The 21,873-nt window shown below is 38.0% G+C and overlaps 1 protein-coding gene across 9 annotated transcripts in view; it reads right to left on the minus strand.

Moving 5' to 3' along the window:
* Window positions 1-21,873, minus strand: part of PDE1A (phosphodiesterase 1A) — a 489,884-nt gene that overhangs the window by 116,481 nt on the left and 351,530 nt on the right. The window contains exon 1 of one of the 9 annotated variants that reach the window (XM_072612566.1): window positions 19,100-19,217. The exons of 7 other annotated variants lie outside the window; for them this stretch is intronic. Coding sequence is in view for 1 of the 2 variants with exons in the window: in XM_072612564.1 (XP_072468665.1) it covers window positions 2,874-2,980 (107 nt within the window). In the remaining variant the exon portion in view is untranslated. Of the gene's footprint in view, window positions 1-2,873; window positions 3,243-19,099; window positions 19,218-21,873 lie in introns of those variants that run through there. One more of the 9 variants, XM_072612564.1, reaches the window with a different exon arrangement.

Genomic DNA, 21,873 nt, shown 5'->3' on the forward strand with positions numbered 1-21,873 from the left:
GTGTTTGAAAAAATGTTTTGGTTCTGTCTTCCACACAGAGAGTCTGTTGTATTTCGTGATTCAGAATTGCACATGCATGTTAATGGCTGCTGTAGATGCTGTGAATATCATGTTGGCACCACATTGCCTCAGTTTCCTCATCTGTAAAATAAGCCTGAGAATGGAATGACAAACCACTCCAGTATCTTTGCCAAGAAAACCCCAAATGCGGTCATGAAGAGTCAGACGTGACTGGATTGACAGAATGACAACAACATCTATAATTTGGGGAGCTAGGGCTACAAATTTCTGGTTCAAATATCAAAATTCTTCTGGGACAACTGGCAAAGTAAGTAGGATCTTGTACAAATGGCCATGGTTTGGCAACATGGAGGTGTGAGAGGATTAAACTTCTGAGTCTATATCACAACAGCCTGGCCCATGGTCAGATAATAATAACAGTAACAACAATAACAAAATTTGTATAATGCTTAAATGTTTGCAAAAACCTCTACAAATATTAACTCATTTTATCCTCAAAGCAATTGTGGGAGGTAAATATCACTGTTATCTTCATTTTACAGTTGAAAAAAATGAGGCACCAAGAGAGTTTAAGTGATTTGCCTAAGGGTGACATAGCTATTAAGTGTCTCAGGCAACACTTGAACTCAAATCTTCCTCAATCTATAGAGCTCCAATGCTCTGGCCACTGTGCCATGCAGCTGCTTATGCATTCATATACATGGTCTGTAATTTCTCTAGAGAATATATTGATATTTATATAATCACAAAATCACAGGCTAAAACTAAAGACTTTCATCTACACTAATCTCTTCATTTTATAGCTAGGCAAAACCAAGGTCACTCTCATCTCAAAATCTGTGATCCAAATGTTCTGTGGTCTGAGATCCAGAAAGACAATGTAAAGTTTCTAAGGTTACACAGCTAGTAAGTGGTAGAGATAGTAGAAGAAACTAGACTATCTTTTTACTACACCTTCCCCTGCTCTCCCTCCCCCACATTCTTGTCATGTATGTATGTGTTTGTGTTATTGGCAAGGGATATGAAGTTATTGAATTGTTCTGCATCTGGAAGACTTTCTGAATGATTGGGTTCATTTCATGAGAAGAGAGATCATTAAAAACAGAAAATAAAAATGAACATCCTCTCTGCTAAACTTTGTTAATGATAATGGGTCCTGTGAAGGAAGGAAAGAAGAAGTGAAGCTGTTCCAGATCTATAAATAACCTACTCATGGATAATGTTGAGTTAATAGGATTAACTACTAACCATAGTGATGATTTCTGTATGTTTGTTTTTAAGTAACTAAGCAAAAGAGGCATGATGAAACTTTCAGAGTTCTAGTCTTAGTGTCAGAACAACCCGGGATCAGAATGTGACTTCTGTCACTGGGTAACAATGAACAAATCAATTAATATCTCTGAGCCTGAAGTTACTCTGAAACATCACATTATACATGAACGGCAGCCTTCAACAGTGGAAATAACTTCTGGAGCCAGGAAATGACAGGTCCTCAATGTATGAATATAAACAAAATAAAATAATAGCAAGGAAAATCATGGATTAGAAAATACAAATAGGCAAGCAATTTTTAGCACCCAAGTTTTCATGAACACTTCAGATGAACATGATTATATCTATATGATAACTTGTGACCACTATATAGATCATATATATTTATATATGTAGCATGTGAAAAGTGTTTTGCAAACCTTAAATCTCTATATAAATGCTGATTATTATTATTTTATATAGGATTTAACCATTTCATAGGTCAAATTGTAGATTCCTTCATTCAAAAACTAAGTGCCTATTTCCCTAGGTACAAAGGTTAGATAATGCACAGGACAGTACAGATAATTCTCCAAAATCCTGTGAACTATAAAAACTCAATATGGTATAACAAGTATAAGAGTTAAGAAGTAAAACTAAATAAAGACTAAATACTATAGTTTAGGATTTAAAGGGAAAGTAACTAGAAAAGGTCTTGGGCTTATAGATTCTTACCTTTGAGTGGGCAATTCTTTTGTTAATGCCCCAAGGTGGCAGCTACATTGCACCACAGTGCATAGAGTGCAAGGCCTGAAGTCAGGAAGACTCATCTTCCTGAGTTCAAATCTGGAGTCAGACACTTACTAGCTTTGTGCTTCTGGGAAAATCACTTAATTCTGTTTGCCTCAGTTTCTTCAATTGTAAAATGAGCTGGAGAAGGAAATGGCAAACCACTCCAGTATCTTTGCCAAGAAAACCCCAGACGATAACAAAGAATCAGACATGAATAAAACACCACCACAAAATGCCTCAGGTTAATCACACAACTATTTCAGACATAATGTAGCTTGTGACCTTTAGGTTCCATTCCTTTCTAGCACTTAACTTTACATTGTGAGACCTGAGGAAAAAGAGAGCAAATAGTATCCTTGAGAAAAAAAAGGAGGGCAGTGGACTGCATTACGATGTCCTGGACAGCTCACCAACCTACCTTTAGAACAGAGCCAGGGTACTCTCCATGGGGTAGATAACAAGGATCTGGTTCCAGGGGAAGGAATGTTGGTGGTTAATCAGATAATATGCAAATTAATAGATCTGTATAACTATTTTATATTTTACTGAGTTGCAATTTTTCCACCTAATGTATAGGGGGAACAAAAAAGGCCAATATGTATACCTTCCATTCTATTATATAAATGTGAATGCATTCATCAAGCCTTTTCTTTATTTTAAGGCATTTAAAATACCCTATTCAAATCACAATAATGCAATGGCAATGAACATTCATAACATATTACTAAAGGCACACTCACGGAGCTAAACTAGAATAAAGTGATATAATGGTACAGAAGTATTGACAAATGAGAAATGCTAATACTTACGCTAAAGCATCTCTTATTTCCTTTTGGTTCATACCCTTGAGTAATTGTGATTTTGGAATATCAAATGATATCTTAACCGTGCTTTTCTTTTTCTTTCTCTTAGCCATTTAGTATAGCACTTTGGTACATGACATTAAACTACTTAAGGGGAATAATTTCACTACTTTTAAGTATATCCTGTTTTTACTATCCCTTATGCAGATCTGAAAACAGAAAAAAAAATAACTCTATCAGAACACAGACAGTTCATTGTGGTGTAATGCTTGTGAGGTCATTGTGCTCTAAAGACTGTTATTCATACTTGTAGTCTGAGCTTCATCCAGGCAATTGTGGAAATGTAACTGATTTCCAAAGACTTACATGATTTTGGCACTTTTTAAAAAAATTTATTTATTTTTAGTTTTCAACATTCACTTCCATAAGCTTTTGAGTTTGAAATTTTCTCCACCGCCTACCTTTTGCCCCTCCTGAAGATGGCATGCAATCTGATACAGCCTCTACATATACATTCTTATGAAACATTTTCATATTAGTCATCTTTTACAGAAGAATTTGAACAAATGGGAGGAATTATGAGAAAGAAAAACAAAACTAAACAAAAAAAGAAAGCAAGTAGTTTGCTTCTGCCTGTGTTCAGACTTCATGGCTCATTCTTTGGAAATGGATGGCACTTTCTGTCATGAGTCTTTTGGAGTTGTTTTAGATCCTTGCATTGCTGTGATGGGCTAAGTCTATCAGAAACAGTCCTCACACACTGTGGCTGTTATTGTGTACAATGTTCTCCTATTTCTGCTCACTTCACTCAGCATCAGTTCATATAAGTCTTTCCATGTTTTTCTGAAGTCCACCTGCTCATCATTTCTTATAGCACAATGGTATTCGTTACTATTCATCATATTACATTCACATACCACAACTTGTTCAGGAATTCCTCAATTTATAGGCATCCCCTCAATTTTCAATTCTTGGCCACCACTAAAAGAGCTGCTATAAATATTTTTGGACATATGGGTCCTTTTCACACTTTTATGATCTCTTTGGGATACCTCGAGTGGTATTGCCAGATCAAAAGGTATGGAAATTTTTATAGCCCTTTGGATATAGTTCTAAATTGCTCCCCAGAATGGTTAGATCCATTCACAACTCCACCAACAATGCATTAGTGTTCCAATTTTCCCACATCTTCTCCAGCATTTATCATTTTTCTGTTTTGTCACTTTAGTCAATCTGAGAGGTATGACGTGGTTCCTCAGAGTTGTTTTGATTTGCATTTAATGAATCAATAGTGATTTAGAGCATTTTTATATGACTACAGATAGCTTTAATTTCTTTAACTGAAAATGGCCTATTCATATCCTTTGACCATTTATCAACTGGGGAATCGCTTATATTCTTTAGAATTTGACTCAGTTCTCTATATATTTTAGAAAAGAGGCCTTTATCAGCGATAGTGGTTGTAAACAGTCTTCCCCACTTTTCTGCTTCCTTCCTAATCTTTTTTGCCTTGGCTTTGTTCATACAAAAACTTTTCAACTTAATGTGATAAACTTATCCATTTTGTAGTTCATAATATTCTCTATCTCGTTTGATCATAAATTCTTTTGTTCTCCATAAATCTGACATGTAAACTATTTCTTGCTCTCTCAGTTTGCTCATAGCATAAACCTTTATATCTATATCATGTACCCATTTTGATTTTATTTTGGTATATGGTGTAAGATGTTGATCTATGTCCAGTTTCTGCCATAGTGTTTTCCAGTTTTCCCAACAGTTTGTGTCAAACAGTGAGCTATTATTACAGAAGCTGGAATCTTTGGGTTTATCAAACAGTAGTTTACTATAGTCATTGACTACTGTATATTGAGTCCCTAATGTATTCCACTGATCCCCTACTCTATTCTTTAGCCAGTAACAAGTAGTTTTGATGAGTGCTGCTTTATAATGCAGTTTAAGATCTGGTATGGCTAGCCCACCTTCCCTAGCATTTCTTTTCATTAATTCCCTTGATATTCTGGACCTTTTGTTCTTCCAGATGAATTGTTATTACTTTTTTCTATCTCTATAAAATAATTTTTTGGTAGTTTGATTGGTATGACACTGAATAGGTAAAATAACTTAGGTGGAATTGTTATTTTTATTATATTAGCTTAACTTACCCATGAACAATTGATGTTTTTCCAATTATTTAGATCTAACTTTATTGTGTGAATAGTATTTTGTAATTGTGCTCATATAGTTGCTGGTCTTGTTTTGGCAGATAGACTCCCAAATATTTTATAATGTCTACAGTAACTTTAGATGAAATTTCTCTTTCTATCTCTTACTGTTGGGCTTTGTTAATAATGCATGCACACACACACACACACACACACACACATAAATGCCTATGATTCTTGTGGGTTTATTTTATATCCTGCAAATTTGCTAAAGTTGTTTTATTATTTCAAGTAGTTTTTTACTTGATTCTCTAGGATTCTCTAAGTATATCATCACATCATCTGCAAAGAGTGATAGCTTAGTTTCATCTTTACCTATTCTAATTCCTTCAATTTCTTTTTCTTCTCTTATTGCTACAACTAACATTTCTAGTATCATATTGAATAATGGTAGTGATGATGGATATCCTTGTTTCACCCCTGATCTTATTGAAAATGTTTCTAGCTTATCCCCATTACATATAATGCTTTGTATGGTTTCAGGCAGATGCTACTACTTATCATTTTAAGGAAGACTCCATTTATTCCTATGCTCTCTAGTGTTTTTAATAGCAATGGGTGTTGCATTTTGTCAAAAGCTTTTTCATGGTATATAATGAGATATTCATATGGCTTCTGTTAGTTTTGTTGTTGATATGATCAATTATCAGTATCAATGATACTGATAGTTTTCCTAGTACTGAACCAGTCCTGCATTCCTGATATAAATCTTACCTGGTCATACTGTATTATTCTCATCATAAATAGTTGTAATCTTTTTGCTAATATTTTATTTAAAATTTTTGCATGTATATTCATTAGGGAAATTATTCTATAACTTTCTTTCTCTGATTAGACTATTTCCAGTTTAGGGATCAATACCACATTTGTATCATAAAAAGAATTTGGTAGGACTCCTTTTTTGCCTATTTTTTCTAATAGTCTATATAGTATTGGAATTAATTGTTCTTCAAATGTTTGATAGAATTCATCAGACCTTAGAGATTTTTTACTAGTGAGTTCATAGCTGTTCATTTTCTTCTTTCTTAGATGGGGTTATTTAAGCATTTTACTTTCTCTTCTGTTAATCTGGGCAATTTATATTTTTGTAAATATTCATCCATTTCACTAAGATTGTCAAATTTATTGGCATGCAGTTGTGCAAAATAATCCCTAATTATTGTTTTAATTTCATCTTTGCTGGTGGTGAATTCACCCTTTTAATTTTTGATACTAATTTGGTTTTTTGGTCTTCTTCTTTTTTAAAAATCAAATTAACCAAAAATTTATCTATTTTATTGGTTATTTCATGAAACCAGTTTTTATTTTATTAGTTCAATAGCTTCCTTAATTTCAATTTTATTTATCTCTCCTTTGGTTTTCAGTATTTCTAATTTTGTATTTAATTGGGGATTTTTAATTTGTTCTTTTCCTAGCATTTTTAGTTGTATGCCCAATTCATTGATCTTATTCTCTGTTTTATTCATGGAAGCACTGAGAAATATAAAGCTTCTCCTAAGAACCACTTTTGTTGCATTCCATAAGTTTTGGTATGTGGTCTCATTATTGTCATTCTCTTGGATGAAATTATTGATTATTTCTATGATTTGTTGTTTGACCCACTCATTCTTTAGGATTAGATTATTTAATTTCCAAGTAATTTTTAGTCTATCTTTCCATGGTTCTTTATTACCTATAATTTTTATTGCATCGTGGTCTGAAAAGGATGCATTTAATATTTCTACCTTTCTGCATTGGTTGTGAGGTTTTTATGCCCTAGTACGTGGTCTGTTTTTGTGTAGGTACCATTTATAGCTGAGAAAAAGGTATATTCCTTTCTATCCCCATTCAGTTATCTCCAGAAGTCTACTATATCTAATTTTTCTAAAATTCTATTCACCTCCTTAATTTCTTTCTTGTTTATTTGTGGTTAGATTTGTCTAGTCAGAGAGGGGGAGGTTGAGGTCCCCCACTAGTATAATTTTGCTATTTCTTCCTGTAACTCTCTTAACTTCTCCAAGAATCTGACTGCTATACCATTTGGTACATATATGTATGATATTACTTCATTGTCTATGGTGTCTTTTAACAGGATATACAGTTTTCTTCCTTATCTCTTTTAATTAGATCTATTTTTGCTTTGTCTGATATTAGGATTGCTACCTCTGCTTTTTTTACTTCAACTGAAGCATAATAATATATTCTACTCCAACCTTTCACCTTTACCCTATGTGTATCCCCCTGTTTTAAATGTGTTTCTTGAAAACAACATATTATAAGATTATGATTTTTAATCTGTTCTGTTATTCACTTGTTTTAGGAGTTCATCACGTTCACAGCTATGATTACTATCTGTGTCTTTCTATCCATCCTATTTCCCCCCTTGCTTTTTTATCTCCTTTCTCTCTTCCCTTCCTCAAGAGTTTTGCTTTTGACCACTGACTCCCTCAATCTTCCCTCCCTTCTATCAACCCTCTTCCTATTCTTTCCCTTTTCCCTTACTACTTCTTCCCTCCCTTCTAATCACCCCCTCCCTTTTCTCTCCCCTTTCCCCTCCCATTGCCTGTAGGACATGTTCAATTTCTATACATAACTATGTTAGTTCCTCCTTGAGTCAAATCCAATGAGAGTAAAGTTCAAATAATTCTCATCTCCCTCCCTTCTTTCCCTCTACTATAATATATTTTTGTGCTTCTTCATGTAATGTAATTTACTCTTTTCAGCCTCCTCCTTTCCTCTATCTCTCATTACAATCCCCTTTCGCAGTTGATTTACAACCACACCCTCTGTCTACATATAGCCTTTCTAAATGTCATAATAAAGATATAATTCTCAAGAGTTACAAGTATCATCTTCCCATACAGGGGTGTAAACAGTTTGCCCTTATTGAATAAACTTTTTTTTCTTTCCTGTTTACCTTTTTATGCCTCTCTTGAGTCTTATATTTGAAGATCAAATTTTCTGTTGAGCTCAAGTCTTTTCATCAGGAAGGTCTGCAAGTTCCCTATTTCACTTAATGTCCAACTCCTTGCCTGAAATATTATATCCAATTTAAGTAGATAATTGAACCTTAGTGTAATTCAAGCTCCTTTGCCTTATGGAACATCATATCCCAAGTCCTCCAATCTTTTAATGTAGAAGCTGCAAGGTCCTGCATAATCCTGACTGTGGTTCCATGATGTTTGAATTGTTTCTTTATGGCTGTTTGCAGTATATCTCCTTGACCTGATTATTTTGGAATTTGGCTATAATATTCCTTGCATTTTCAATTTGGGATCTCTTTCAGGAGGTGATTTTTTTTCAATGACTATTTTATCCTGTAGTTCAGGGCAGTTTTCCTTGATGATTTCTTGGAAGATGTTCTCCAGGATCTTTTATTTTATTATGGCTTTCAAGTAGATCACTCATTCTTAAATTATCTCTCCTGGATCTATTTTCTAGGTCAGTTATTTTTCCAGTGAGGTATTTTACATTTTCTTCTATTTTTTCATTCTTTTGATTTTGTTGGACTGATTCTTGTTGTCTCATAGAGTCGTTAGCTTCCACTTGCCCGGTTCTAAATTTTAATGAATTGTTTCCTTCAGTTAGCTTTTGTATCTCCTTTTCCATTTGGCCAATTCTACTTTTTAAGAAGTTGTTTTCTTCAGTGTACTTTTCCCCCTCATTTTGTCAATTGTTTTTTTTTAAAGAAATTGTTCAATTTCTCTTCTACCACTCTAGTTTGACTTTTAAAATCCTCCTTGAGTTCTTTTAAGGTTTTTTGGGATTGAAACCAGCTTGTACTCCCCTTTGAGGTTTCAGATGTGGGTACAGTGACAATGCTGTCCTCTCTGAATTTGTGTTTTGATCTTCCTTGTCCCCAGAGTAAAATCTATAGCCTTTATTTTTCCTGCGTTGCTTTTTGCTCATACTGTTTGCCTTTTTCCTGGCTTTTAAAGTTGATCTCTGCTTCTGGGGCACAAGGGACACTGTCCTACATGTTTATGCTTGGGGCTAGGGACCTGGTTACTGGTTTTGTGTTCTGGAGTCTCAGGTTCTGGCAGCTGGAGGCTGTAAAAGCTGTAATTTACCTGGTGCTGAGTTGGAGCTGGTGGTGGCGGCAGGTGGTAGCAATGCCAGGTGGGCTTTTACTGCATTTTCCTGGGGTTATACTGAAGCTCATGGGGTGAGTTGTGGGATGGGGGTGCTATGGCTACTGGAGGTCACCTCCTTACAGGGGAATACACTAGAGTATGGGTAGCTTCAGCCACTGGTAGATGCACATCTACCATGCAAGTGGCAGTTCTCCATGCTAGTATCTGCTGGTTCCCCTGGCTGTGCCAAGGCACACAGGGAGTTCTGGTGTTGGCACTTGTCTGTTCCACCACCTTGGGGCTCAGAATCTCCCATTATTTTCCTGAGGTGGGGCTTGCTGGTGGCTTGCTGGGACACCTCTTGTCCTGTACTGGTTCCCTTCAGCCACAGCAAGAGGGACCTTTTCCATTAATCCCCCTAGTCTCATGAGCTAAAAAACTGCTACACTCCCTCTTTCTGCTAGCTCCACTGGTTCAGGATTTTTTCTGGGGTGGTATTTACTGGGTTTTTCAAGGTCAGTAAAGGAGAGTAAGAGAGACTTATTGCTTACTCCATCATCTTGGCTATGGGAAGTGTCCAATTTTGGCAATTTTAAGAATGATACCATGCAAAGTTATCTAGAATCTAATCTAATCTAGAATCTAATCTAATTATCAAGAATCTAATTTACATGTAATTGGACAGATAAGAAAATGCACTGACATCACTAAGAAAAGGAACATTTAGGTGGTTCATTGGATGGGGTGCCAAGCCTGGAGTCAGGAATGCTGGAGTTCAAATCCAGACTCATATAATGGCTGTATGACCATTTAGCCCTGTTAGCCTATTTCTTCATCAGTAAAATGAACTGGAGAAGGAAATAGCAGACCACTCCAGTATCTTTGCCAAGAAGACTCCAAATGGGGTCATGAAGAATTGAATGTGAGTAGGCATCAATTGCAATAAGAAGTGATTTCCTTCAGATATCTCAAAATCCTGTGTTTGGGAGATAATTTTCAGGGATAAAGAAGGGAAAGTTAAGGAGGCAGTTGGCTGCAGAGGAAATAGAGGGCTGAACAGAGCTATGGGACCTGAAGTACTTGAATCCTGGATCTGATTCTAACAGCACAATCTTGGGCAAATCACTAAAGCTCCCTTTGTCTCCATTTTTTCCTACATAAAATGAAGGAGTTAGAATCTCCTAAGGTTCCTTCTAACTCAATCATATGGATGCAGGAATAGATGTACCTATAATAAAGAATATGACAAGATGTGTTTGTAATACAACTAAGAAAATGATGCCTAAGATAGAAAGAAACCAAAGAAAAAAGTGAAGAAGAAAAGTAGATGAGTCTGCTTTTTAAATTCATTATTAGTATTGATTGTCAAATAAGAGCTAATTATCTTCCTCTACTCTTAGGAAATTTAGAATCCAGTTCATCCACTGGGCTGATCCTTTTTTTCTTAGAGAGAAAGTTTTGATTAGTTGTTTTGCTATTTATTAAAATTCCTTTCCTTCTTGAGGTTAAACATTTTGGTGGGTAAGAGCAAGAGTAGATATGTAACTTCATCAGTGCAGCAGAAAACCCTTTAAGTTAACCTTAATTCCCAGATTCTCATGCCCATGGTGACAGACTTGGTTGTTGTTCTTCATCTTTGAAGAGGACTAAAATGACATCACCATGATAAAGTGAAATTTCAGTGTGTCCAACTGTGGCTGATTAGACCAATACGAGCTGAGAATGCTCTACCACAGGTTGGGCACAGATAGTCCGTTTGAATATTTGGGGTGGATATCCGAAATTTGCACATCCTATATGAACTTTGTGCTGTCTCAATTATGCTTTGCTTAAAGAGCACAGCACTATTTTTGATGTGAGCATGCTATATTGGGCAATCCTGTGCCAGTATCTCCCAGGCTGCATAGTCGAATCCAAAGTTCTTGAGAGATACCTTGAGAGTGTCCTTGTATCACTTCTGACCACCATGTAATCGCCTGCCCTATGCAAGTTCTCCATAAAATTGTCTTTTTGGCAAGCATACATTTTGCATTCAAACAACATGGCCAGCCCATCAGAGTTATACTCTCTGAAGCATAGTTTGAATACTTGGTAGTTCAGCTCGAGCAAAGACTTCAGGGTCTGGTACCTTATCCTTCCAAGTGATCATCAGAATCTTCCTAAGACAGTTCAAATGGAAGTGATTCAGTTTCCTGGCATTGCACTGGTAGACTGTCCATGTTTCATAAGCATACAACAATGAGGTCAGCACAATGGCTCTGTAGACCTTCAGTTTGGTAGTCAGTCAAATACCTCTTCTTTCCCAAACTTTTCTTTGGAGCCTCTCAAACACTGAGCTAACTCTAGCAATGTGTGTATTAACCTCATTGTCAATGTGTACATCCCTGGAAAGTACACTTACCAAGGTAAGTGAACTTATCCACAGCATTCAAAACTTCTCCATTTGTTGTAACTGATGGTTCCATGTATGGATGATGTGGTGGTGGCTGAGGGAGCACCTGTGTTTTCTTGGTGTTAATTATTAGGCCAAAATTAGCACAGGCAACAGAAGATTGATCCAGCTTCAGTGGCTGCATTGAGTACATACTCACCTGCAAACAGAAAATCATGCACCAACACTCCCTCCACTTTGATCTTGGCTTGTTACCTTTTCAAATTGAAGAACTTACCATCAGTACAGTAATTGACTTTGATGCCGTGTTCATCCTCATTGAAAGCATTTGTCAACATGGCTGAAAACATTTCATCTTCATTGAAAGCATTTGTCAACATGGCTGAAAACATTATGTTAAAAAGCATGGGAGCAAGCACACAGCCCTGTTTCACTCCACTGGTGACTGGGAACGCATGAAAGCATTGTCCACTATCCGCAACCCAGGTAAACTTGCCATCATGAAATTGACATACAATATTGATGAACTTCTCTGGGCAACCAAATTTTGACATAATTTTCCATAAGCCCTAACAACTAACAGGGTCTAAAGCCTTGGTCCGATCTACAAATGTTGTGTACAGACCACTGTTCTGCTCCTAGCATTTCTCCTGGAGTTGTCGGTCAGCAAACACCATATCATCTGTTCCTCGACCCTTTCTGAAGCCACACTGACTCTCAGGTATATGACCATCTTCCAGGTGAAGAATCAGCCTATTAAGGAGGACTCCAGCAAGAATTTTGCCAGCAATGACTAACTCACTGTGATTGTCACAGGACAATCTATTCCCTTTACCTTTATAGAGATGGACAATGGAGACATCCTTGAACTCCTGGGGGATAACCTCCTCTTGCCATGTAACCTGGAAAATTTCAGTCAGCTTTTTTATAAGCAATGGTCCCCCTATCTTGTAAATCTCAGCTGGAATAGAATCAGCACCAGGTGTTTTGCCACACAAAAGGAGCCTAATGGCCCTCAAAACCTCTTCTTCAGTTGGAAGTTGAATTAAAGAGGGACTGACTTCAGCCTGAGGTAAACAGTCAATGGCCTAAGCATTGATTGATGATGGTCTGCTGAGAACACAATGGAAGTGTTCAGCCCATCTCTCCAGGATCATGTCCTTATCACTAATCAACGTGGCTCCATTAGCACTGAGTAGTTGTGACACACCATATGTTTTTGGTCCATAAATATCTTTCAGGGAATCATAAAAGTGCTTTGGATTGTTACTATTGCCATAAAACTGAATTTCATCTGTCTTCTTACTGAGTCAGGAATCCAACATCTCTCTAAACTTTGCTTGTACTTTGCTTTTGATGGAATTAAATGCTGCCTTCTTAGAGGTGAATAAATTATCCTGCTGATAAATTCTGTGGAGTTCTTGCTTTTTCATTTAGTAGTTTCTGAATTTCCCCATCATTTTCATCAAACCAGTCTTGGTATTTGCTTCTGACTCAGATGAGCAAATGCAATGCTGTACACCAAATCTCTGAAAACTGCCCACTCCTTTTCTGCTCCACTGTTGCCAATTGCGTGTTGGCTCAGCTTTCCCTTCCAGTTAGCAACAAACTGTTCTCTCTCAGAGAAGAACTCTAATTTGTTGACATTAATTCTTCTGGTAGTCATTTTGCCTTGGGAGTAGCACTTTTGATGAATGTGAATATTTAGCTTGGAAAGGATAAGTCTACAATCACTCCAGCACTCTGTACCACACATTGCCTTTGTCACTCTCACATCTTATCTGTCTCTTCTCCTTATAGTCACATAGTCTTAGATGCCAATGTTTGCTGTGAGGGTGCATCCATGAAGTTTTATTGCATTTAGGTAAACAGAAAACAGTGTTGGTGATGAGAAGGTCATGTGATGCACAAGTCCTCAGCACCTGGGGTGTAGGGTGTGTTCAGGAGGACCAGTACCTTTGGTGTGATGGCTGCTGAGCCCTTTTCAGGGGTCTTTCCACCTTTGGTGTCCACCTGTTCCACCTAACTCTCACCTGTGGCTCCAAGAGAAGCTACAGCATGTGCAGCGGATACACCATGGTAAACTGTTTCAGCAGATGGGCCAAACCAGGTTGAGGGTAACCAAGGGGTCTCAAACTCATTGGTGAGTTAGGGGTGTGTCTACCTCAAGTATATGAAGACTTCCTCTGGTGAAATGGGAGAATTGGAACAGTTTGTTCCAATGGCCATGAAGGCTGATGAAGCAGGCTATGTTGAGTGCTTAGAGATTAGTTAGACAGTGAAGATGCCAAGGTCATCCTCTGCATCCTGAGCCATCGCCAGCCATCTTGACTCTGTCCTGCCACTGGACTATGATAACTCTGGAAGAGAGAGTGAGGCTGACAACTTGGTGCAACTCTGACTCACTTAAATCCAATTTACACACGAATCAAAAGACATCACATCACCCATACCATTTCACTATTATGCCTCAAAGTCCTGTGGTGACAGGTAAGTGATGAAGCAACAAGTGTAGATACACTGGGAGCTGTAGTCACAACTCTGAACACAGGCAGCCCAGGCCATAGGGTTGTTTCTTACTAGAAGCAGCAGTGGGACTCGGCAACTCCCTGGGTGTCTGAGCAGCCTTTTAAGGATCGCACTGCTCACCTCCTGGTGTGAGGAAGGGGGCTAGAAAAGGTGCCCTAAACATGATCTGCTTACCCAACCCTGGCCTGATTACTGTGGCAGGCAAGGAATCCCACTATGTGGTTGAAACACGCAAAAAAATGTACAAAATGTACAAAAATATCTGCAAAGATGATTCCACTTACCATCAGCACATGGAATGTGCACACACTAATAGACAACACAAAATCCAGTAGACCTGAAAGAAGAACTGCCCTTATGGCAAGAAAACTCAACAGATATCACTTCCAAATAGCAGCCTTGAGTGAAACAAGGATGCAAATGAAGGCCAGCTTACTGAAGGTGGAGCTGGATACACATTTTTCTGGAGTGTGTGCAGTGAAGGGGAGTGCCGTTAAGCTGGCATGGGTTTTGCAATCCAAACTAATCTAGTCAGCAAGCTGGTATGCCCCCCACAAAAAGGAGTGAATGATAGACTCATGACAATGCAATTGCCACTCCAGGAAAACACCATGCCACCATCATCAGTGCCTATGCTCCCACCGTGGTGAGCCCTGATGAGGTCAAAGAAAAATTTTATGAAGACCTGGAGACCCTTATCATCAATGTGCCTAAAGGGGACAAGTTTATAATTCTGGGTGACTTTGATGCTAGAGTAGGCTCAGACTACCAGACTTGGCAGAGAGTCCTAGGGAGGAATGGAGTTGCAAACAGCAACAGCAATGGTGACACACTTAGTACTATTGAGAAGCTTTGACTGAGTCCAGGTATTCTTGACCTCAAGGCCAACCCTCTACCCACTAAGCCATGCTACCATTCAAAACTGTTTAAAAATAGTGTTAGAATTTACTGATTTATAATACTGAATGATTTTGATTTTATAGGGCTATATGGTATCCTAATAACATTTTTCTTTTTCTTTATGTCATTTTTTCTTTTTCTTTCTCTGGCCAACTTATACAATTTATACAATGCAATCTATTTCTTTCTGAGATATTATATATTAAACCTCTTCTAGGCTTTTGTTTTCCCATCTGGTTTACCTTTATTTCCTTCTTCCTTCTGGCTTCTGTGGAATCCAGAGAACAAAATTATTTCCTTGGTTAAAAATAGCAAGGAAAAATGAATTCTAGGAAAAGAATCTTTTCTATACCAAAAAAAATTTAAAAAAAATTATTCAGTCATTTTGGTCATGTCCGATTCTTCATGACTCTATCTAGGCTTTCTTAGCAAAAATACTGTACTCGTTTGTCATTTCCTTCTTTAGTTTATTTTACAGATTAGGAAATGAGACTAACAAGATTAAGTACCATGTCCAGGATCACACAGCTAGTAAGTGGATCACACAGCTAGTAAGTGTCTGAAGCAAGATTTGAACTCAGGAAGATGAGTTTTCCTGATTCCAAAACTGGTGCTCTTTTCTTCTGTCTTCCATAGCAAATACTTGTCACAATTGTGACATCATAGACCTTTCAAGTTTGACTTTCCTGCATTGGTTCTAGGGCCTTTCCTTTTTTTTTCTTTTTTTTTTTAAATTTTTTTTAAATTTAACTTTTAATATTCATTTTCACAAAATTTTGGGTTCCAAATTTTCTCTCCTTTAGTCCCCTCCCCCCATCACAAAACACCGAGCATTCTAATTGCCCCTATCACCAATCTGCTCTCTCTTCTATTATCCCTCTCTGCCCTTGTCTCCATCTTCTCTTTTGTCCTGTAGGGCCAAATAACTTTGTATACCCCTTTACCTGTATTTCTTATTTCCTAGTAGCAAGAACAGTACTCAACAGTTGTTCCTAAAACTTTGAGTTCCAACTTCTTTTCCTCCCTCCCTCCCCACCCCTTCCCTTTGGAAGGCAAGCAATTCAATATAGGCCATATCTGTGCAGTTTTGCAAATGACTTCCACAATAGTCATGTTGTATAAGACTAACTATATTTCCCTCCATCCTATCCTGTCCCCCATTACTTCTATTCTCTCTTTTGATCCTGTCCCTCCCCATGAGTGTCGACCTCAAATTGCTCTCCTCCCCATGCCCTCCCTTCCATCATCCCCCCCACCCTGCATATCCCCTTGTCCCCCACTTTCCTGTATTGTAAGATAGGTTTTCATACCAAAATGAGTGTGCATTTTATTCCTTCCTTTAGTCAAATGTGATGAGAGTAAGCTTCATGTTTTTCTCTCACCTCCCCTCTTTTTCCCTCCACTAATAAGTCTTTTGCTTGCCTCTTTTATGAGAGATAATTTGCCCCATTCCATTCTCCCTTTCTCCTCCCAATATATTTCTCTCTCACTGCTTGATTTCATTTTTTTAAGATATGATCCCATCCTCTTCAATTCACTCTGTGCACTCTGTCTCTATGTGTGTGTGCGTGTGCGTGTGCATGTGTGTGTGTGTAATCCTACCCAGCACCCACATACTGAAAAGTTTCAAGAGTTACAAATATTGTCTTTCCATGTAGGAATGTAAACAGTTCAACTTTAGTAAGTCCCTTATGACTTCTCTTTGCTGTTTATCTTTTCCTGCTTCTCTTCATTCTTGTGTTTGAAAGTCAAATTTTCTTTTCAGCTCTGGTCTTTTCATCAAGAATGCTTGAAAGTCCTCTATTTCATTGAAAGACCAATTTTTCCCCTGAAGTATTATACTCAGTTTTGCTGGGTAGGTGATTCTTGGTTTTAGTCCTAGTTCCTTTGACTTCTGGAATATCCTATTCCATGCCCTTCGATCCCTTAATGTAGAGGCTGCTAGATCTTGTGTTATCCTGATTGTATTTCCACAATACTTGAATTGTTTCTTTCTAGCTGCTTGCAATATTTTCTCCTTGACCTGGGAACTCTGGAATTTGGCCACAATGTTCCTAGGAGTTTCTCATTTTGGATCTCTTTCAGGAGGTGATCTGTGGATTCCTTGAATACTTATTTTGCCCTCTGGTTCTGGAATCTCAGGGCAGTTTTCCTTGATAATTTCATGAAAGATGATGTCTAGGCTCTTTTTTTTGATCATGGGTTTCAGGTAGGCCCATAACTTTTAAATTGTCTCTCCTGGATCTATTTTCCAGGTCGGTTGTTTTTCCAATGAGATATTTCACATTATCTTCCATTTTTTCATTCTTTTGGTTTTGTTTTGTGATTTCTTGGTTTTTCATAAAGTCATTGGCCTCCATCTGTTCCATTCTAATTTTGAAAGAACTATTTTCTTCAGTGAGCTTTTGAATCTCCTTTTCCATTTGGCTAATTCTGCTTTTGAAAGCATTCTTCTCCTCATTGGCTTTTTGAACCTCTTTTGCCAATTGAGTTAGCCTATTTTTCAAGGTGCTATTTTCTTCAGCATTTTTTTGGGTCTCCTTTAGCAGGGTGTTTACCTGCTTTTACTTGTATGTCTCTCATTTCTCTTCCCAGTTTTTCCTCCACCTCTCTAACTTGATTTTCAAAATCCTTTTTGAGCTCTTCCATGGCCTAAGCCCATTGGGTGGGCTGGGATACAGAAGCCTTGACTTCTGTGTCTTTCCCTGATGGTAAGCATTGCTCTTCCTCATCAGAAAGGAAGGGAGGAAATGCCTGTTCACCAAGAAAGTAACCTTCTATAGTCTTATTTTTTTTTTCCCTTTTCTGGGCATTTTCCCAGCCAGTGACTTGACTTCTGAATATTCTCTTCACACCCACCTGGCCTCCAGATCTACCCAGCCAGCACTTGGGGTCTGAGATTCAAATGCTGCTTCCTGGCCTCAGGGCCTTTGGTGAGGGCAGGGCTGCTATTCAGTGTGAGATTAAGTTTTCAGGTGCTCAGGTGGAGGCAGGGCCACCTCATGGGGCTCAGTTCCCTCAGGGGGTTTATGCAGATACCTTCAACAATGGATCCAGACTCCTGCCTGCTCTGGGAGCCCTCATCTGCTCCCGCCTCTGCTGCTGCCTCCTGAGGGGGCCTGAGTTATGGGGGCACCCCACTCCCCTCTCAGCAAGCTGAGAAGACCCTCTCACCAACCTTTGGGGCCCGTGGGTGGAGGGACCTGTGCGGCTGCTGGAGATTCTGTCCCTGAAGCCTGCTTGGATCTGCTCCTCTCAGTGCCACGTGGCCAAGGCAGGGCTGGGCTCAGCTCTGGGTCCGCAGCGCAACGGACCTTTTGCGAGAGGTTTTCAGGTCTCTCTGGAACAGAAATCTCGTCTGCTCTGTTGTTCTGTGGCTTCTGCTGCTCCAGAATTTGTTGGGAGTTTTTTTTACAGATATTTTATGGGCTGTAGGTTCAGAGCTAGAGTATGTGTGTCTTTCTACTCCGCCATCTTGGCTCTGCCCTCTAGGGCCTTTTCTTGTAGATCATCTTCTGAGAGCAGATTAGATAAGACTATCCTCCTCACTTCCACATTTTCCCAGCTTTCTCAAGTGGTCAGGAACCAGATCAGGGCAATTGGCCTCTTTACTTCAGTCTTGATCTCAGGTAGAGATAGAGTAGCCATGGAGACCTGGCTCACTTGCTTCTTGGCTTCTATCCTCACCCCCAGGTACTTCTTTTGGTGGTCTTCCTTACACTGCCTCCCCTTATCCTTTTATTAGATTCCCTTGGACCAGAGCTCATCTTACTCCTGCTTGGTGTGAAGGTAAGCCTTCTAAGTCCTGACATCATTATCTGCCATGAGGCTGGATTTTAAAAGAGGACCTTGAACAATCTAAGTACCTGTATCTTCCATTTTGGACCTTCTTTAACCAATGATACTTTTCCTGGACTCCCTTCTCAAAAGTTAAGATACTCTACCCTTCCTTATACTCTCTAATTCCTATTAATTCTGAACCTCTGATATACAAACCATTCCCCATCCCCCAATTGTACTTTTCCTTTACTCCCATCCTCCTCAACTCTTATATGCCCCACCATGTCCCAGTTTAGATCTGCCCACTCTGCCCTTTAAAACCATTCCTTCATTAACAAACTTTCTTTCTTCTCCAACCTTTTTCTTTCTCATTCCTTCCATCTTCGAGTACTTATTGAAATCTGGCTCATTCCCAATGATATAACATCCTTGGCCATGCTTTCCAGCAATGGTTACACTTTGACTCACACTTCCAGAATCACTGGTCATAATGGGAAATGAGAATATTCCTTGCTCTCCCACTTCCACTTCCAGAATCTCCTGCTACCACTATCACTAAGCAATCTCTCTTCCTTTGAAGTTCATTCAAATCCATAATTATCACTCCATCAGGATTCTGGCAGCTATCATATATCAGCCTCAAGAACTCTTTCTTCCTGCCCTCAGTGAGTTCAGTGTCCGGCTTATGTTTCTCTTAACCCTAACTCCTCCTCTCATGCTTCAACACACATTTTTATGTTCCCTCAAACACTTTAACCCTCCAGTCTCTCAATCTACTCAGTTCCTATGACCTCCTCAATTAGTCAAATCCTTGACCTTGCCAGTGACCACAAGTATTCCATTTCTACATTCATGAACTCCAAAATACCTTTTGCTCATCATAATACTTTTTCATTCTATCTTTCCCTATGCCTTATAATCTTATTTACAGCCTTCTGGATTAACTGTAGTTCTTATAAGCAACACACAGCTTATTTGGTTCTTTAACCTATTAAATGGCTCTTCTTCATTTGATTGGAGCCTAGTCTATTTACATTTTAATGTCTAATTTTTAGGATTGTGTTTCCTTTAGTCAATCTATTGGAGATAAATATATATATATACATATATATATATATTCTTATCTCTATCATTTTGTCATTAATTTAAATTTAACAAAAGCACTTTAAATAAAATTCCTACCACAATAATGTAGTGCACATGCTGGGCCCACTCTCTCAACCCCTTGGACTGGCACGTTGGCTTCTCAGAGTAAGGCTGACCTCTACTATTCCCCTCAGAATGCTAGGCATAACCCTAAGGTATTGAGGGTATCTTTCTAAAGATATTTCTCATCAGTTCCAATTAATATGTTTCTCCTTTTGCTTACCAGCTGATATTAATTAACCCGATAATTAGAAAGGAGTATTTATGAAGGTAGCATAGTAAAAACCATTAGTACCGTAATGGAAATTTTTGATTTTTGATTTCCTTTTATTACTCAGGTTTAGGGATATCAATCCTGCAATTTTTGGTCAGTTTAAGGCCTGTCTTCTGTTAATAGTAATCTCATTAACATAAACCTGACTCATGGAATAATAGTGTTAAGGGAAGACTTTTGACATTCCTGAGATAAGAAACCAAAGGAGAGGAAGAAAAGAATATAGCATCCTTAAAACTTTCCAAAAGTATTTTATTGATGGAAAAAATTTTCCAATACCAAGTCTTTATGACATGTGAATCCCTTTGTCTTAATTAACCCCTTGTGACTTTTTAAAAATGTAGCCTTGCAGTTTTCTAAGTGTAGGATTTTACAAACTGTATCTGTAACTTGACTTTGTTTACCTGTAGGGTCTGTTTAAGTTTGTTTCCTTATGGAATATGTAAGAATATGACTCTGAATAACTATGGATGACAATGAAGGAAACATTGGATTATATGTCTTTTCTTTAGCTTTTAATCACTCAAGAGGAATGTGCAAGATTGTAAATTTCTTGTAAGATTTCTATGTAAAAGAATTATTTCACAGTCACTCTGATGTAATTAGATCTTGTTAGTCCTAATCTTAAATCAAGCTTTTTTTTTCCTTTTGTTATGTTTAAGCATAATATTTTGGCAGCAGTTACCTATCACATGAACTCAAAAAGGAGATATTCTCCCATATTAGGACAAAACAATCACCTTACTCCCACTTACTGGAGACACATTCTCCCACAAGTATATATGGAGTCAAGGGGAAGATGAGTTCAAGTTTAGAGAGTGAGGAAATTGAGGGGATTAGGACAGCAGGTGATTAGTTATGGGAATTAGGTGAACCACACTATCTCAATTCTGGAGCTAGCTCAGCTCCTTTTCTATTCATTTATGGGTTTAGTCCTACTTTGGTCTTGTGAGAAAACCTTATTAAATTGAAGGAACTGGGAGAAAACCTTATTGCATTACCTGAATTTAGCCTTGAAAGTCTGGGAAGCTGGATCCAAAAACTGATGCCATGAATGGTTTCACAAATGTACATCTGAAGCAACCCATATTTTTTATCTGAAAACTGGCCCCACACACTTATCAATCAGTTATTTTTTCCATGCTGCTTTGATAGTTCACAGATACTTGGGGGAATGGGATACCTCTTTTTCTGATTTCAGATAATTGCACCTGTTCATTCACCCCTTCCTCACCTGGAAAGCACCTAATTTTTCCGCCTATTACAAATCATATTATCTAATGTATCCTGGTTAATTGTTTTCTTTTAATTAATTGGTCTTACTTGATTAATTGTTTATAATATATAAAAGTCTATCTCCCCCTGTATTCAGGATCCCACCCTAAACTGAGGAAGGGGGCTGGTCCTGATTTGTTAAGTAATTGGCATGCACTGCTTAATAAATTGATATTCTTGGAAATTCAAACTTATGTTTCCTCAGTCATTTCATCCTACACTGTTACAAAAGCAAGTGTGACAAAAGGGTAATTGAGATTTCCTAGTTGCTTGAAGTAATTTTATCCCTTTAATGTATTTTTCATGAGGTCCTCCTTAGGTATAGTGTAATTTTCTGCTGACCTCCTTGTAGTCTTGAAGCTTCCTTCAAGTGGTTTAACCAAAACTCCCTATGTAAATGGGGTCATCAAACACTGCTATTTCAGGAACACCATTA

The sequence above is a fragment of the Notamacropus eugenii genome, chromosome 5 (genome assembly GCF_028372415.1).
Source record: "Notamacropus eugenii isolate mMacEug1 chromosome 5, mMacEug1.pri_v2, whole genome shotgun sequence".
NCBI lineage: Eukaryota > Metazoa > Chordata > Mammalia > Diprotodontia > Macropodidae > Notamacropus > Notamacropus eugenii.